The 18,864-nt window shown below is 51.2% G+C and overlaps 2 protein-coding genes across 2 annotated transcripts in view; one reads left to right on the top strand and one right to left on the bottom strand.

The window, feature by feature from the left end:
* The window catches only part of CCNJL (cyclin J like), a 53,984-nt gene extending 52,527 nt beyond the window's left edge, over window positions 1-1,457 (top strand). The window contains exon 5 of the mRNA XM_060092618.1: window positions 1,034-1,457. Coding sequence (XP_059948601.1) covers window positions 1,034-1,457 — 424 coding nt within the window. The remainder of the gene's footprint in view (window positions 1-1,033) is intronic.
* An 8,434-nt stretch (window positions 1,458-9,891) lies between these two features.
* FABP6 (fatty acid binding protein 6) lies at window positions 9,892-16,546 on the bottom strand. The gene is made up of 4 exons (XM_060094569.1): window positions 16,471-16,546; window positions 15,171-15,340; window positions 12,746-12,835; window positions 9,892-9,999 (listed from the first exon to the last, which is right to left on the bottom strand). Exons 1-4 carry the CDS (start codon window positions 16,535-16,537, stop codon window positions 9,892-9,894), a joined length of 435 nt encoding a protein of 144 aa, XP_059950552.1. The 5' UTR covers window positions 16,538-16,546.
* Between the last annotated feature and the right edge of the window lie 2,318 nt (window positions 16,547-18,864).

The following is an 18,864-nucleotide window of genomic DNA, read 5'->3' on the forward strand; positions in this document are numbered from 1 at the left end:
CTTAAAGGCATCATAGACAGAACACCCTGAAACTGATATCAGAAGCAAAAGAGCTCAGTAGTGACTGCAGGGAGGAGGGCAGAGAGGGCAGAAAGCCCTCGCCTGGCTGCACCTGGTCTCTCTTCCACCCAACGGCTGGTGGCATCTCCTGGATGCTGGCCCCACTGACCACGGGGCCAGCCCCTGAAGAGCCACCTCTCAGCCTCCTGGTGCAGCTGCCTTTGTCCCGTTCCTCTGGAATCAGTCCTGCTCCCTAGCCCTTATTTTAGAATCTGTGCCTTCTAGAAGGTGCCCAAAGCTGGAGAACACTGTCTAGCCTGAGTGAGGATGGCCACCAGCCCTGCCTCTTCCCCAAGGCTGTCCCTCTGGGGTAACCCCCTGCTCAGGCCTGCTGCACCCTCCACTTGTTCCTTTCTTACCGAAGCCTCTAATTGATATGTTTTCCCAAAAAGGTTTACTACCGGAAGCTTTTTTTTTTTTTTTTTTTGAGATGGCAAAAGACCTGTTCCATCCCCCTTTTCAGATGGAGACACTTAGGTCCCTGGGGGCAACCTGCTTGAAATCTAGCTTAGCCGGGGATGGAGCTGGCTGGAAGTGCCTAGAAGGCAGAGGTTGTGCTCACCTAAGCACCGGGAGCTCTGCCCTCTCAGGGCAGGCGCTGTGCCCAGTGTGGGGATGCAGTGATGAGCAAAAGCAGATGGGTGCTCCCTCTCGAAGCTCGAACTATGCATGAGGGACCAGGTAGTGACCGGAAGTTATCATCTGCGGTGTTGACCGCCAAGGTGGGGCAGTGCAGAGGGGCTGCAGGGACAGCTAGGCTAGTCTTGAGGGGTCAGAAGAGGGTTTTTGTAGGAAGCAGATCCAAGCTGAGATCTGAGGCCCGAGTTTAGTCAGAGAGCAGCTGAGGCAGTGCTTCAGGCAGTGAGCCCAGGCTGGGAGAGGCCCAGCAGTCACAGCACATGCGTCTCCTGGCATCCCCCTCAGCAAGGCAGCCTCTGACCTCCCAAGTCTCACCCAAGTCCTTTCCTTTCAGAGCTTATGACAACATCCTCAAGGATGCCGTCGCGGTCAAGAGCCAGGCCCTGGCGATGGTGCCCGGCACACCCCAAGCTCCCCCCCAGGTGCTGTGCCAGCCACCTGCCTATCCCGGCCTCGGCCAGCCGACAGCGATGGCCCTGGCCCAGTTCCAGACCCCCGTGCAGGACCTGTGCGTGGCCTATCGGGACTCGCTGCAGGCCCACCACTCGGGGACCCTGCTCTCAGGGGGCAGTGGCTCATCCCTCCATACCCTGTACCCCACCCTCCAGCCCCTGGACATGTGTCCCGTGCCACTGCCCACGTCCCTCAGCATGCACATGGCCATTGCAGCTGAGCCCAGACACTGCCTCGCCGCCACCTACGGGAGCAGCTACTTCAGCGGGAGCCACGCGTTCCCTGCGGGCTGTTTCGACAGATAGGGCACCTTTAGCCACGCAAGGAGGCCTTGGAGATCTGGGCAGAGGAAGAGGATGCTGACGAAGGGAGCTCAGCCCAGTGAGGTGCCTGGGAGGCTGTCCCCGCAGAGCCTCAGGACCCTTGAACGGAGAGGGTGCATGCTCTTTTTAAATAAAACTGACCCGGGGCAAAACAGGCAGTGACATACCTCACCCAAGAGCATTGCTCTGGAAAACGTCTTCCACATGTGGCTGGGATGCAAGGGGATGGCTCGGTGGCCAAACCCTGGAGAGGGGCCCAGCGGGTCGAGAAAGACCTGGGAAGAGGCCAGGAGACTGGGGACTGGATGCAGACCAGCAGTTCACGAGCACATCCAGGTTTTAGCATCAAAGACTCCTTTATTCTTTGCTGATGGCAGCTACACCACTGAAAAGGGGGCAGCCTGATGTGTCTCCAGACCCCCGGTAGATGCTATCTGGGGTGCTTTTCTTTCCCTGGCTCCATCCACAGGGGCCTGTGTGTGTGTTCATGCCCGAGTGTCTGTCTGCCTTCCGAGGCACAGTGGGCAGCTGTCTTGTTGCTTTGTTGTGGAACCTAAAACTCTCTTCAGCCTTTTAGATATTTCACATGCTGCTGCTTCCCGAAGTGACCTAGCTTTCTGTTCAGTAAGATGTCTTGTTTACATGCTGTATCAGGGATTTTGTGATACTTGAAAAGTCCTTAGGAGAAAAATGATGGTGATTGCCACACTGCCTGTCCCACGCAAGGGCTGTAGGTTTTTAACCCGGCTTGGGGCAGACCTGTGGTTAACCACAGAGCTCCCTTTGCAAAAGCATATGGTTGGGGGAGAACCACTTTCCAGGCTCTCTGTTCCGGAAGATTCCACGTCTTGGATGCTCTATTCACCTGTAGAACTTCGATAACCACCCAGAGGAGAAAGCTTGTTGAAAAGTAGACAAAGATTTAAACCCAGCAATGCTCACCTCCTTCCACCGCATGCATCTCCTGCTTGAGGTTAAACCCAGCCTCAGCCTCAAGTTTGGCTCAGAGCAGAGGCTCATAATGTGGGATTGTATGCCTGATGCCAACTGGCTTTGGGGATTTGGGGGCGTGCAGGGTCTGTTACACGACTGACAGCCAGTGACAGGGTGGGTCAGAAGCCAGTATTTGGGTCTCTGCAGTGAGAGGGCTCTCAGGAAGACTCTTGGAAGCATGTGCAATATGTTTTTATTCTGACTCACGGCTTGTGCTCAGCGTGTTTTATTTTTTGGTTGGTTTAGGGTCAGAGGTCCCATTATTCACCCCCTAGGACTGGGAGGTGCAGAGAACCACGAAGGCGGTTTTTGGTTGTTTTTTTTTTTTTTTTTTGAGAAGAACCCATCTTAGTTTTCTTGACTTGGTTGCCAGGCCAGGAGACTGGCAGGGGGGCTGCCAGGAGTCAGATCTGAAGGCGGTTTTCAGAGCAGATGGGAGCCTCAGCGTGGAAGCTGAGTAAAGAAGAGCCTGGACGCGGGCGGCGCGCGGGGCCGCTTTGTCACACTAGCATAGGAAAGTGCACATTCATTTGTTGTTCTCTTTTTCTTTTGCCAACCTCCTTCTATTTACGTGCAACTGGTTTGGATTCCAAGTTATTGTGTTTGTCTTTTCTGGGGCTGGGCGCTTGGGAGGGTCCGTCTGTCCGTATCGTCGTCACCCCCCCCCCCAGTAGAACCTCACAGCCAGCCCAGCCCCTAAAAAAAGTGGTCCCGCAATAAACACATCACCTGCTCATGGCCTCTCTGGGTTCTCTTCCTGGCCTTCTCTCAGCCAGCCCTCCCTCCCTCCCCAACGTCAGCCTCCGGAGATGGGCACCCACACTGGTGCCAAGAGGTTGTGGACTTGGGTGACAGCAAGACGGGCTCCTGCCCTCGGAGCTGGAGCTGGGCCTCCCTGGGTCACGGGCTGGGCAGCGGGAGTGAGTGAGGCTTGACATCCCGGCTCTGAATCGGGTGGGGTTCTCCGGAGAAACAGAACCCATTATGGAGGTAGAGTGATTTAGTTTAAGGAAATCGGCTAAATGTCCCAAATGCCTGGATTAGGGTCAGGGTTAAGGTTCCACTTCCTCATACCCTCTGGGTTCAAAGTCCATCTCTCCAAAGCCATCTGTTCTGTCATCTGAATGCTCCCCTCTCTTAATCCCTTTTATCAGTGATTCTCAGCAGGGCTCATTTGTGCCCTCCAGGGGACTTTTGGCAATGTCTGGACATATTTTTTGGTCGTCACAGTTGGGAGAGGGACTTGGTTAGCACTCAGTGAGCAGAAGCCAGGGATGCGGCTCAACATCCTACAATGCACAGGGCAGCCCCCACACTAAAGAATGGACTGGCCCCAGATGACCGCTGTGCCATGGTTGAAAAACCTCAGCCCACAAGGTCACCTTCCAAAGAGGTCTCTGTCATCCCCCAGGTCTCTTTCCTTACCCCCTTTGTTTTCATCATAGCTGTTAAATCATCTGGAATGATCTTGTTAGTTTGTTTACTGGGTTTGATGGCTGTGCCCTAAACCACCTGCAACCAATAGAATATATAGATACCTGGTGATCGTAGCACTAATCACCCAGCTGACGTTTATTAAGCGATTGCTGTTTGTAAAGCACTCTGCTAAGGAATTTGCTTATATTATTTCCTATAACCATCCTAGTAACCCTACAAGGCAGCTGTACCTTACAGATCAGAAAACAGGGCCACAGAGAAGTTCTTTGCCTTAAGACAGTGTGGTGAAGGAGGGAGGCACAATTCAAACCCTGGCAGCCTGGAGCTGCCCCGCCGCCCTGAGATGCCTCAGTCGAGTTTTGAATAAGTGCAAGGCTCCAGCTGGCCATCCTGCTCACCTGGTGAAGAAGACATGACAGAATAATGGATATGGGTTCGCCAAAGAGTCGCCAGGCATTTGTGTTGCTGATTGACGGGGTCAAGGGGATTCTCAGAGTGTGCTCAGCAGCAGACAAAAGTACAGAAACATAGCTTTTGCACAGCTGCCACAGGCTAACGGGATTTACGGCTCCATCTGCCTGCCCCCAACAGGCTCTGATGTGGGAGGGGTTCCCCCAGCCCTATCTGTGAAGGTGAAGACCTGGGACCAGGCTTGGGGCTTCCCCAGAGCATCCCCTGGGAGGGAATCCACTTCTGGGCTGCCTCTGGTAATCCCTGGCACCAAGTTCCTGGGAAAGAATCTTACCAATCTCATTAACCTCATTCTCTGTTCCTCAGGGAAGCCATTTGTGACAACTTTCAGCAGAAAGGCCATAGCGTTTGGCAGGCGTCTCAAATCCAAAGGCCCACCAGGACCAGGCAGGTAACATAGTGAGTGAATCAGCTGGATGACTGAGACAGCGTGAGGTTATGGGGACTGATGAAGCCAGTGTGTCCCCTGTAGAGGGTGTGGCTTCTGTTCAGCTCTGGCTAATTACAACCTTTCAGGGATGTAAGCCTTATGTTGCCACAACTTCAGATTTTCAGAGAAACTGGATATCTGCACTTGCTAGGAAATCTAATTTTTCGTGATTTAAAAAAATTTTTTTTAAATTGCAACGCAATAGAAGACCAATAAAACACACTGCAGGTTAAGGTGGTTCTTAGGCTGGAAGCTTGCAGCTTCTAGTGTACGGACAAGAACGTTAGCCCGAGAGGTGGAAGGTGCGAGTCTGTCCGCTCTTAGCTAGATGACCTTGAGAAAAGCTGCTTCTCCACTCTGAACTCGTCTTCTCGTTTGTAAGGTGAGAAAGCTGTCAGCCTGGGCTGCACTTCAGGTTTATGATAAGAAAGCATGGAATATGTGGCATCATTATTCAGCAGTGAGTTCTGTGACAAATATTGTAGATGAGTGGGCCTCTCCCTTTGGAGGAGGGGCCCAGATGAGCCCCAGAGCTTCACCGCCCCCCATCCCAGCTCTAGCTTTAAAGGAGGAAGAACTCAAGTGGTCAGCCATCTGCTGGCCCAGCTCGGACCAATGTTTCAGGCCCTGCCCTTACCAGAGCCACAGCAGGCAGTGTATACTGGAGTCAGACCTTCTGCTACTCCCTAGCTGTGTGGACGAGGGCCGGTCAGTCCCCTGTTTTAGATCTCAGTTTTTTCATCTGCAAAATGGGAGGGTTGGGACTGGAATGGTCTCCAAGGTCACACCTGGCTAGGGAGCACTTCAGAACAGTGACATCTCCCTGGTCTTCTGTTCCGCAGGTCTGCAGTGGGGCCTGGGCTATCCTTTTTTTTTTTTTTTTTTTTTTGCGGTACGTGGGCCTCTCACTGTTGCGGCCTCTCTCGTTGCAGAGCACAGGCTCCGAACGTGCAGGCTCAGTGGCCATGGCTCACGGGCCCAGCCGCTCCGCGGCATGTGGGATCTTCCCGGACCGGGGCACGAACCCGTGTCCCCTGCATCGGCAGGCGGACTCTCAACCACTGCGCCACCAGGGAAGCCCTGGGCTATCCTTTTAATAGGACCCCCAGGAGATGCACATGCACAGCCAGGTTTGACCACATCTCTCTGCTCTAGAAGCTCTGACCTAGTGTGTTCCCAGTCACACCAGTAGAACCTCCAAGAAGGGCCGTGTGTAGTGAGCACTTAACTGTGTTCCACGCCCTGTACTTGACACTTCCCTCATGGTCTCTTATTCCCCCTGCTCTTCTTTTGTCCTCATGGCAACATCATTATCACCATGTTCCAGATGAGGATACCGAGGTTCAGAGAGGCCCAAGGTCTCACCGTGGGCAAGGGGTGTGGACTCAGTTTGGCACTTAGATACGCCGGACTGAGGAGCCTTGTGGCCTCCGCATTGCCCTCCCCAGAGGAAACACACCCCCACACCATGGCCCAATCACTTGGGATTTCACTGCTCACCCCCCTGCCCCACCCCCAGCATACAAACACCTCTTGGTATCCTTGGGGGCCACAAGTGTGTGGTGGAACGCCACCTAGTGGTAGTCTTTAAAGATGCTTTGAGAAGCCCCCATTTCACCAGATGAGCTTGGCAGGAGGGCAATGGTTGCTAGAGATGACTTCCAAGGGTCAGGGTGAAGGGCACCTGAACTGAGCAGGGAGTCACTCCCGCACCTTGAACAGCACAGCAAAATGGTGAAGTGCCTCTAACTTTATGGAGGCCACTGGCGAGGATTTTTACCTTTTACCCTTGCAGCTCCTCTGTCACCCGGGAAGGGAAGGTCTTATGAGCCTATTTTACACATGGACAAGACAAGATGCCAAGAAATACGGCAGCGTGCCCATGTGCCTTACAAGGGACTGGAGGGGGCACTCCTACACTTGCATCACACTGGCTTGAGAATGACAGTGCTGATAACGGAGGTGATGCTGGTCGCCGTCGCAGTGGCTAGTATTTAATTTGTAGTGTGACGACTCTGTTAGGTAAGTGCAGTTGTTTTCCCCACTGACAAGGTAGGAAACTGAGGTTCAGAGAAATGGATGAACGTACCCCGAGGTGACACAGCTTCTAGGTGGTAGAAGAGGGATTTGAACCCTGGCAATGTGACTCCAGAGTCGAAGCTCTTAACCACTGTCCCTTCTACTGGCTGAGGAAGCCTCTTTTCCAGGATGCCAGCAACATGGACACTTCACCCCATCTCACCTTACTCCACTTACCCCCATAAGCTGGAAAGAGAAACTGTAGCCTCCATCAGCCGGTGATGCCCAGCCCTTCATTAATCTGCTGTGTGACCTTAGATGAATTTCTTCCCTTCTCTGAGCCTTGGTTTCTATATCTGTGGAATACAGAGTTTAAACTAGTTGAGCTCTGAGGTCCTTCTAGTCCATGAATTTGTGACTCTGTAACACTGGCTGCAGTGTTTGAATTTGTCCTTGAATCGGTTACCAGAGTATAAACAATCTCTCTACCCCCTCGGCTCTTTCTTTCTTTGCTACTCTTCGCCCTTCCTTCTCTCTCTCTCAATTTTCAGCCTAATTATGGTCACCTCTCTGTTATTTAGAGACTTATTATCCAAGCTCATTATGAGTAATTATTCAGTCTGGAGGGGAAACAGCAACACTGCGAGTTTAATGCTTACCTAGTTAACTTAATTAGCAATAAGTCTTGGCAAAATGATGGCATTCACAGGGTCCTGGCTTGGTGGGTGGGTGTGGGAGGCTGAGTGCTGTGCTTGGAAAGCAACAAGTTTCAGGGCACAATGTGGGGGGAGGCGAGGTCTGAGCTGCCAGTGAGTTGAGCTGTGCTGTCTGTCCAAGCTGAGGCTGGCCCCTGAGAGTGAAAGGCCGTAGATGACACAGGCTACAAGGACCTGAGGTCAGGTAGCACTTATGAAGCACCTGCTGTGTGCCAGACCCTTCGCAAGGTGTCGGGCAAACCTTATTTCTATTACCCCATATGTGGGACTTGTATATTCAAGATAATTTAGATCATTCAGCTCTCTTTGTAGTATAGGTTTCGGGTATACAGTATTATAATTCAACTCTGCAGTATATATATATATATATATATATATATATATTTTTTTTTTTTTTTTTTTTTCGGTACGCGGGCCTCTCACTGTTGTGGCCTCTCCCAATGCGGAGCACAGGCTCCGGACGCGCAGGCTCAGCGGCCATGGCTCACGGGCCCAGCCGCTCCGCGGCATGTGGGATCTTCCCAGACTGGGGCACGAGCCTGTGTCCCCTGCATCGGCAGGCGGACTCTCAACCACTGTGCCACCAGGGAAGCCCATGCAGTATATTTTTATACTTTGTATATCTGTATATACTTTGCAGTATATTTGTATATACTGAAGAGTGATCACCACCATACAGTTGACCCCCTTAACCATTTCACCCACCCGCCTAACCTCCTTCCCTTCTGGTAACCACTAATCTGTTCTCTGCATCTATGAGTTTGTTTTGTTTTATTTTGAAATCATACGATATTTGTCTTTCTCCATCTGACTTATTTCACGTTACATAATACCTTCAAGGTCCATCAGTGTTGTCACAAATGGCAGGATTTCATTCTTTTTTTTATGGCTGAATAATATTCCAGTGTGTGTGTGTGTGTGTGTGTGTGTGTGTGTGAGACAGAGAGAAAGAGACATCTTTATCCATTCATCCACTGATGGACACTTAGATAATTCAACTCTTATAGTGAGTGCATTCTTCTCTTTTCAAGGAGTCCTGCAGGATTTTTGATTAGGGAAGGAGAGAGCTTCCCATTTGATGCTACTGGCTTCTGTAAGATTCTTACCCTTTTCACTAAGGGAGGCCTCAGAGTCATGGCTTTGGCAGCAGAATCCAGCTAGAGGTCAACATTGTTCAGCTTTGACTTTTTTTAATAGTCTTAGTCTATTTATGGCAAATGATGTTGGCTTTCCATGTATATAAGTGATATAAAGTTTCCATTGTAGTAAAAATAAGTGAGTTGCCATAGAGAAAACTATGGGGTAAAAAGAAGTCAGGGTGGGGACTTCCCTGGCTGTCCAGTGGTTAAGACTCCATGCTTCCACTGCAGGGGGCACAGGTTTGATCCCTGGTCCGGAACTAAAGATTCTGCATGCTGCATGGCGTGGCCAAGAAAAGTAATAAAATAGAAGTTAGGGTGGTACCCAGATGGGGAACACTCCCAAGGAGAGAGGAGAATGAAAAAAAGCGCATCAGGGTTAGCGACTATCTAGCCACGGGACAGGCAGACCTCCCTCCTCTTCCTCTATGCCCCGGACAGACGCTGTAATCAGGCAGGGATGTCTGCTCAATCCAAATGCCGCCTCAGAATCCTTCCTGATGCAGGGCTCCAGGCACCTACCAGGGGATCAGAGTGACCCTTCTGACCACCTTTCCCAGCCCACTGCAGCTTCTCCAAGTTTCTCCCAGGCCCCCCTGTCTAAGCCCTACTCTGACTGCTCGCTTGCTGCCTGGCACTCCCATAACCCCTGTGCCATCTCATAGACTCCCATTTCTCCTCAGTTCCTCATTGGTCCTTCTGGCCCCCTCTTGTACCAGCAGGTAAACTGAGACCCAAAGGAACGACTCCACAGCAGATTAGCAGAGAGCCACAGCCATGCTGAAACACCTTCCCTGGCTAAGCCCTGGTGGGTGCATCCCAGTGTCTGTGCAGCCTTGGGGCCCAGCAGTGGGGGGCCCTTCCCCACCTTCCTGTGGCCCATCTGAGAGTCAGAGTGCCACCCCTCCGAGGTGATATTTGTCTCTTGAAAGGATGGTCTCCACGCAGAGCGTGAGTGGCAGGCTGGGGCGAGGGGTCCACAGAAGTGTGCCCGCCGTGCATCCTGAGCACCGCCTTTGCCCTCTCCCCGGGGCCAGGGGTCTTCCGTCCATACCCGTCTCCCTCTGCCATGACACAGGTCCCACAGAGATCTCAGCGCCAAGGTGTGGCCTGTGTAACCATCGTCAGGAGTTTCCCACCCCCACCAGCCAGAACTGCCCCAAGACACCAGAGAACAAAGACAGGTTCTGGAACGAGCAGAATGTCTGTTGTTACATCAGCTTTATTGGTGGCTTTGCGGCCCCCGCAGAGCCCTGCCTGCTAGCTGAGGCCAGCCTCTTGCTCACGCGCTCGTAGGACACACCTTCAACGGTGGAGATCTGGAAGAAGCAGCAGGAACGGGGGGTGTCAGTGCAGGGGCCCCAAGGTGACCATGGGGCCCAGAGAAGGTAGACCAGCCTCCAGTCCCAGCCCTGAGTGGGAGTGAGCCTGCTTCACTGCTTCTCTGGGCCTCAGTTTCCCAATTTGTTGCAGGACTCATTGTGTGGACTCTACGTGGCCAAAGTGCTAACAGATGTTGGCGTGATGTGGCTTTTCATGGGATAATCTTCCACCCGTCTGTCCATTTCAGTTCACCCATGCCAGGCACATCTGCACGACGCCAAGCTTGTCCCCATTGTACAGATGAGAAAACTGAAGGTTAGAGAAATCAGTCACCCCTCTAAGTCTGAGGGGCCATGCTCAGCCTCTGCACCATTTAGCATTTATGGGGCCCCTGTGCTTGGTGATGGGAAGATACATTCCCTGTCCTCAGGAAGTGTAAGCGTTCGTGGAAGAGGCTGCAAGAGGATACTCTTCAGCCAAGGCCCACTGTGTGTGGTGCCCTGGGCTCCAGGCCAAGACATGCTATCTTGGGATGTGTGCATAGCATCAGTTGGTCCAGATCCCCAGCAGAGGAAAGCAGCTTTCTTGTGAGGAGGGGTGGGTGGCAAATGGAGTTTGGCGGAAGCAGTTTTGTAAAAGGGCAGCAGTGTGAAGTGATGTGTGATTCGCATATGGGATGGATGGAAGATGAAGTGGAGGGGGAGGCCGGGGAGGAGGCTGGGGCACGGTCTACAGGAGAGGTGATGAGAGAAGGGGCGCTGGTGGTGGGTGGAGACGGAAGGAGGGGTGCTTGCAAAATGCACCCATGTTGGTGGAGAAGAAGGGAAGTAACCAGAATGACTCTGGGCCTCCAGAGATGGGAGATCTGCCACCAAGACAGCTTGTCTCTGGTGCCTAGTCTGTGTGTGTGTGCACGTGCATGTGTGCATGCCTGTGCCTGCCTGCGTTTGTGCGTGCACGTGCGTGTGTGTGTATAATGGCCCTGAACTCTGGGCTCTGCTCACACCTTATAGGCTCCATGGTCAGGCGCCTCTAGGAATTAGGAAACGGGTTTGTTCCATTTGGGAAGATCAGTTCAGTTGGGCACAAATGTGCTCCATTCCCCTGCCCTGTGTTCTCCCTGCACTCATCACAGTCTGGGGAGCTTTGCCTCTAGCTTTCATCAGATTCTCCAAGAGGTCGATTTCCATCCAGAAAAAAATGTATAGTCACTTATGTCATACACACACACACACACATATATATACATATATATGTATATATATGTGTGTGTATATATATACACACACACATACACATATATATATATATATATATATTTTTTTTTTTTTTTTTTTTTTTTTTTTTGCGGTATGCGGGCCTCTCACTGTTGTGGCCTCTCCCGTTGCGGAGCACAGGCTCTGGACATGCAGGCTCCGGATGCACAGGCTCAGCGGCCATGGCTCACGGGCCCAGCCGCTCCGCGGCATGTGGGATCTTCCCGGACCGGGGCACGAACCCGTGTCCCCTGCATCGGCAGGCGGACTCTCAACCACTGCGCCACCAGGGAAGCCCCACATAGATATATTTTTAAAACACTGTACATCTATTTATTTTTAGATTTTTTTTTTTTAATTAAAATGAAGGGGAGAAAGAAGACCCATTGGCCTGGGAAGAGCAGGCAGAGAATTTAGAAGTCAGCTGATGCGATCTGCCTCCACCACAAAGTAGCTGTGTGACCTTGGGCAAGTTACTTGTGTCTCTGAGACTCTATGGCTTCTCTGTAAAATGTGAGTAATGGGAGGGCACTGAGCCTCTTGGGCCACGTGCTCCATTTCTCTAGACTGGGCTTGAGATGAGGAAAACAAGGAAACAAGGGAGAGATTGAGAGACAGAGAGAGAGGACGAGGGGAGGCAAACCCTGCTTCCCTCATCACTTCCCTTCTGGAGGGGCTTGAGGAGGACACACCAGACCTCCCCCAGGGGGACTCTAGCCCAGGACACAGGCTCACGAAGGGGGAATGACATGTAGAAACGCCTTCCTTTTCCTCTTAACCTCACACCGTTTCTTTCACTTGGGGAAAACTTTGGAGCCCCAGGGAGAAGAGATGGATGTGAGATGAGGGCCTTCCAGGGCAGCACCTCCAACCTGTGTTTACAGAGAATGGCGTGTGGGAGGGGTCAGTCTACAGGTGTGTGAGTTGTCCCTGTCAGCGTTTCAAAAAATGTTTAATTAGTTGGCAACGTTTGCTAGACTGGAAATTTCACTTGGAAGTGCCAATTTCCAGCTTCTCTTGAAACACCAAAACATCTAGCAGCAAGGGCCTGAAGTCCCTTGTGGAAGTAGAATGGAGTGATGGCTACCCTTGCAGGGCCCACCCAGACTCCCCACTTCATTCACACTCTGGGAGGGGTCCAGATGTGTGTCCCTGAGGTGGCCGAGTGTGGGCACTGGAGTCAGACTGCCCAGAGACAAATCCCTGCTCTGTCAGAAAAACTCTGTGCCCTCTGGCCAATCACTTAGCCATCCTGTGTCTCAGTTTCCTCACCTGCAAAATGGGGATAAAAGTCCTTAACTAACAGGGTGATTATGAAGGTCAAATGAGGTCACGTGCACCCAGTGCTCAGCACAGAGCCTGGCCCATGGTTGGGCGAGCAGGTTGCCCATAAAACCAGCTGCCCAGAGGACCACCTCTTGGGGGCCGTGGCTGGGGGCAGAAAAGCATTCTCATCGATTTTGCCAGGAACCAGTGGGACACTCACCTCCACCAGCTTGCCATCCATGATCTCTGCAGTGTAGTTGTAGTGGGGGAAGTTCACCACCACCTTCCCACCCTCCATCTGCACAGTGGCCTGGAAGAGAAGCAAAACACAGAGTTGCAGAGCAGCCCCCAAACACAGGCCAGCCCCTCAGGGATGAAGGGCCTGCTTGCAGCCTCAGCAATCCCTCTTTAGGAATTAATTTGCCCTATAGACATCTGATTACATATATCCAAAGATATAGATAACCTGTGCAAGTCACTGAACCCTTTGTGCCTCGTGTTTGTTTGTTTGTTTATCTATTTATTTATTTTTGGCTGCGTTGGGTCTTCTTTGCTGTGCATGGACTTCTTCTAGTTGCAGTGAGCAGGGGCTACTCTTGGTTGCGGTGCGCGGGCTTCTCATTGCAGTCGCTTCTCTTGTTGTGGAGCACGGGCTCTAGGCGTGCGGGCTTTAGTAGTTGTTGCGCACGGGCTTAGTTGCTCCGCGGCATGTGGGACAGTCCCGGACCAGGGCTCGAACCCGTGTCCCCTGCATTGGTAGGCAGATTCTTAACCACTGCGCCACCAGGGAAGTCCCTGTGCCTCGGTTTTCTCATCTCTAAAATAGGGGTAGTAACTGTATCTACTTCCTGGAGTTATGGGGAGGATTAAATGATTTACTATGATATATATAAAGTGCTTAGAGCAGTGCCTGGCTTGGTGTTGAGCACCCCTTGTTAACTATGGAGTCAGTTATGATCATCATTATTAGAATGATGCTGATGTCATCCAAGGGTGTTGATTGCAGCATTGTTTGTAATAGTGAACAACCTAAATATCCAACCTGTATTATCCACTGGTAAATAACCTAAAAATCTATTAATGAGGGAGTGGTAAGTAAATGATAGCATTTCCATACCATAGGATACTGTACCACCATTGAAAAAGAAGAGGCAGGGCTTCCCTGGTGGCGCAGTGGTTGAGAGTCTGCCTGCCGATGCAGGGAACACGGGTTCGTGCCCCGGTCCAGGAAGATCCCACATGCCATAACAGTGAGAGGCCCACGTACGGCAAAAAAAAAAAAAAAGAAGAGGCAAGTCAATATGTGCTGACACAGAAAGACATCTGTGAGAAGTTGTTACATTTTTAAAATACCCGAGTGGCAGAATATGAATATTATGACTGCGTATCCTCCACCTTGGCAGCCTAGAAGCCTGAAGGAGCAAAGTACTCTCTTGACTAGGGTTGGGGGCTACAGAGGGGAATGGGTGGAACACGTGGGGGACCAGTCTGGGTAGGACAAACAACCACCTTTCAATTCTTTCCTCCCCAAGACTGCAGTTTCAAACCCAGATGAGTCTGGTTCTAGGGCCTGGGCAATTAATCTCTAGGCCACGCTGGAGGCAGCATAAAAATGTGGTTATGGAGGCTTCCCTCCATAACCATGGCGCAGTGGTTAAGAATCCACCTGCCAACGCAGGGGACACGAGTTCAAGCCCTGGTTCGGGAAGATCCCACATGGCGCGGAGCAACTAAGCCTGTGTGCAACAGCTACTGAGCCTGCGCTCTAGAGCCTGCAAGCCACAACTGCTGAAGCCCATGGACCACAACTACTGAAGCCCGCACGCCTAGAGCCCGTGCTCCGCAACAAGAGAAGCCACCGCAATGAGAAGCCCGTGCACTGCAGTGAAGAGTGGCCCCAGCTCGCCGCAACTAGAGGAAGCCTGCATACAGCAATGAAGGCCCAATGCAGCCGAAAATAAATAAATAAAATAAATTACTTTTTTTTTTTTTTTTTTTTGCGGTATGCGGGCCTCTCACTGCTGTGGCCTCCCCCGTTGCGGAGCACAGGCTCCGGACGCGCAGGCTCCGGACGCGCAGGCTCAGCGGCCATGGCTCACGGGCCCAGCCGCTCCGCGGCATATGGGATCCTCCCAGACCGGGGCACGAACCCGTATCCCCTGCATCGGCAGGCGGACTCTCAACCACTTGCGCCACCAGGGAGGCCCAAATTACTTTTTTTTAAAATGTGGTTATGCTCTCCGGAACCAGACTGCCTCAGGCCCGCCCCTGCTGTGGGATCCAGGCAGCTATTTAATCCTATGACTCAGCCCAACTCCCCCATCTGTAAAATGGGGCAGTAATTGTAGCGACCTCATGGGCTTACCTGCATTAAGATGTGTGACAGATCCAGCAAGTGTCTGGGATATATGTGTGAAGGATTCAGCAAATGTTAACGATTTTTACTATCATTATAGTGTCAATTATTGACGGTAGCATTAAAAACTAGGAGAGGCTAAATTGCCAAGTAACTCAAGCTGTTAAAGCTGGAGGCTAGACTCGAGAAGAAGCCTCAGCTTGGGGAGCAGCCCCCGGGGACACGGTGGGGACCAAGAAGTCAGCCAGAGTCCTGGCGAAGGAGGGAGGGGTGGCTAGCTGCCTCTCACCTTGAACTTCTTGCCCATCTCCATGTCGCACTCTTTGCCGATGGTGAAATTGTTGGTAATGGAGGGGCCCCCGGGGTAGTTCTGGGACCAGGTGAAGTTCTGCCCGTCCTGCTGCACCTCTGAGGTGATCTTGAGGTTGCGACCCTTTTCAATCCTGTCGCTGGGGAGCCCTGGGCCAGGGGACAAGCAGAGTGGCCATGTAAGAGCTGCCTACGACTTGTGGTTTGGGGCATGAGCTTGTCTCCCCTACGGCAGGCTAGCCGGACAGTCGAGCACAAGCCCCATGTCGTGAGCCATGTGGCTTGGGCAAGTCACTGTCTCTCCCAGCCTCAGTGTTTTCATCCAAAAAATGAGGATAATAAGGCCCATTTCCCAGGGCTGTTGCAAGGATTAAATTACAGTGATTGTGTCTGGTAAAACTCCTGGCATATAGTTAAGAATAAATAATAGCTGCTCTTCTGATGGTGGTAGAACAGAAATTTGCCGACCTCATAAATTTCTAAAATGAATGAGACCTTCAAGACTGTCTTGAAATGCTCTTGTTTTACAGATAAAGATTCCCACATCTAGACTGTTGTAGGTGAAGCCAAGTCACTGTTCCTTCAGGGCCAGTCCCAGTGATTGACTCAGAAGGGCTCTTGCCTTCCCAAGGCCCCAGGGCACACGGATCCCGCTCTTGGGGCCCATTTCCTACCAGGAGGTAGTGCGCCCTGGCCCCCTGGGGCTGTCCTCAGTCTAGACAACTGCACTACCTCACACTTAGCTAGCACACCAAGACCTCTGCAGGACTGTCCAGTCCACTGTCTCTTTGGTTCCTCACAACCAGTGGGGCAAATCGAACAGTCAGAAGAGTGGGGCCTTTGATCTCCACCCACAGTGCCTAGCACTGTAAGAGGCCCCTGTTTGCTCAGTGACTTAGGGAACGAGTGGCTTGTCAAACCTGATCTCTGTGCTCCCACCCCTTGGTCACCTCTCCCCAGGCAGGATGTGGTGACACCACTCATCATCTCATCCTCGGGTCCAGGGGGGTCTAATGACATCTGCTGCTGATGCACAGTGTGACCTTGGGGAAGCCTTGCTGAGGCGCCCCATCAGTAACATTGGGTTGGCCGTGCGTGTAGCAAGCATTCAGTAAACGTTTGAATGAATAAACCAATCAACTCTCCACCTCACCCATTACTGGCTGTGTGACCTTGCACGAGTCACTCAACTTCTCTGAGCCTCGTAGACTTTGGGTTCCCTGTGCAGAGCTGGCCGTGACAGCCCAGCCCCAGGGAGGTGCTTTCAGGAGCTCCCTCACCCAGGCGCTTCGTGAACTCGTCATAGTTGTTCTCACTCTCGATCTCATAATTGCCGGTGAAGGCCATGCTGCCAGAGAGCTGGAGGCTCAGGAGAAGGATGAGGACGATGGGCTGTGGTGCTGAGGGGTCTGGTGCCTCAGCTTAGAAACCCTCCCAGATGCTGAGGCTCAGCCCCAGTCACCCCACTTCTCCTTCCCACCCCTGAAGAGGAAGTACTTGCAATTTTATGATGTAGGCAGGCAGCAGAAACCTGAGGTTATTCACCCTGGGGACTCGTTGGCTGGAATCCCATTGCCATGGGCAAGGCCAGGACCAGCTCTGCCACAGGGTTTGAGGTGTCATCCACCTCTGCCCAGCCCTCCCTCCATCCGTGCTCCCATCTTCCCTCATTGACTCAGTCACCCCTGCATTCGTGGACCAAAGGGCCTCGGGTACCTCATTTTGGGGCCAGCACTGAGGAAGCAGTGAGACATACCCCCTTCCGAAAAGAGCCTCCAGTCTGGCCCAGGGACAAAACACACCTGCAGAGAACCCCTAGACATGCAGATCTGGGGCCTGGCGCCTAGGGAAGGAGTGATGGTGTCCAGCTGGCTGGTGTAGCTTTGCATAGGAGATGGCATTTAATACAGGTCTTGAAGGAATTTGGATGTTTACAGAAGTAGTAAGGTTGGAATAGACTGAGAATGTAGGCAGATAACATTCTAAGTTGAGGGAACAACGTGATGAAGGTGGGAAGGGCCACAATGGAAGGAAACAATGAGTTGTCTGCAGCAAAGAGCACTTGAAGGAGAATAGGCACGAGATGGGTGTAGACGGTGCGAGCCAAGGGAAGCAGCTGCCCGAGGGCCCAGGGAGCCAATCAGAGGAGGCAGTGCCAGGTGCGCTGAAGACCTGCTATGTGCCAGGCATGGGCTGGGAGCGTGGTGAATTTCACTCTATTCCAGCTTCACCACTGGGAGGGCTAGTAATTCAGCCCCCACTTCCTGTCCCTGTTCTGATTCTGGCACCACTTCACATTAAGGACTCCCATCTCCTCGGTGATAACTCCTGCCCTGCCTGTCTTGTGGGACTGCTCTCTGGATCAAACCGATTGGCCATGCAAGTATGAAGCACTTACAAAGGCCGTCACTCTTATGGTTATTAATTAAGGAAAGTTTTGCATCTGTCTCCTTTTCCAGAGTGGGCTCTCCAAGAATCCCCATCATTTCTATCCAAAGCAGAATTCACCGCAGTTGCTAACCCCCCAGACCTGGGACTGAGTGGTGTCTGAACTGGTGAAACCAGCTTTGCCACATTTTGCCAGTCTGCAATCTCCAATCTTAGAATGCCTCACCCCAGCCAGGTGTCTCACTTTAAAAAAACAAAAAAACACACACCCGCACTCCCCTCACCCACACCTCATCGTGGATTTTCTGGTGCTGAATTATGTATATTAAACTTTCATAATTCAGAGCAAGTGCCAGTTCTGGAAGAGAGGGCCCTTGATAACAGTCGGTGGCTATCTTTCTAGACTTTTAAATGCACACCTATACTTTCTTCTATAAGTAAGATTATATGGTTCTGTCATTTCTTTTTCATGTAATGATGTAAGTACACGTGTATATCATGACATAAAGGTATATCGTACATATTCTGCGGTATGTATGTTTCATAATTTATGTAACTATTGCCGGGTCTTTAGGTGGTTCCCAGTCTTTTTCTATTATAAATAACTCTGAGATAAACATTCTCATTCACACCTCTTGGTGTACATGTCAGATTATTTACTGAGATTATTTGCTAAGGATAAATTCCTAGACATGCAATGCCTGGAACCAAAGGGGTTTTGTATCTAAAGTTATATATAAACTTATATATAAGTTATATCTATACCGTAATGCCTTTGTCAGAGGCTAGAACAGTTTACACTCCCACCTGGAGCATATGAGAATTTCCCCTAATTGATGATAATGATGAAATAACAATGACAATAATAGCTAACACTTACTGAATATTTATCATGCATGGGGCATGGTGCTAAGTGCTCTATATGAATTATATCATTTCATCTTCCAGACAACTCTGTGAAGTAGATGCCATTATTGTCCCCATTTTGCCAAGGAGGAAACTTGAGGTTCAGAGAAGTTAAGTAACTTGCTCAAAGTCACAGTGCCCCTGTGTATAGTTCATATTTACTCCCAAGGCAACTTTCATCATCATTTAAACAGATTTCCAAAGTCCTCCATAATCCCATTACCCTAACACTATAACTATTTTTACTTTTTTAATTGTCTTCCTGCCTCTTTCATTCATCTCTCTCCTCTCTCATCCTTGCTTTCTTTCCCACGACTCTAATTATAGCAGGTGTATAATAGCCATAGTCACTATATAATGCAATATTCCATTCTTTTTTT

The sequence above is a fragment of the Mesoplodon densirostris genome, chromosome 3, assembly GCF_025265405.1.
Source record: "Mesoplodon densirostris isolate mMesDen1 chromosome 3, mMesDen1 primary haplotype, whole genome shotgun sequence".
Classification (NCBI taxonomy): Eukaryota; Metazoa; Chordata; class Mammalia; order Artiodactyla; family Ziphiidae; genus Mesoplodon; species Mesoplodon densirostris.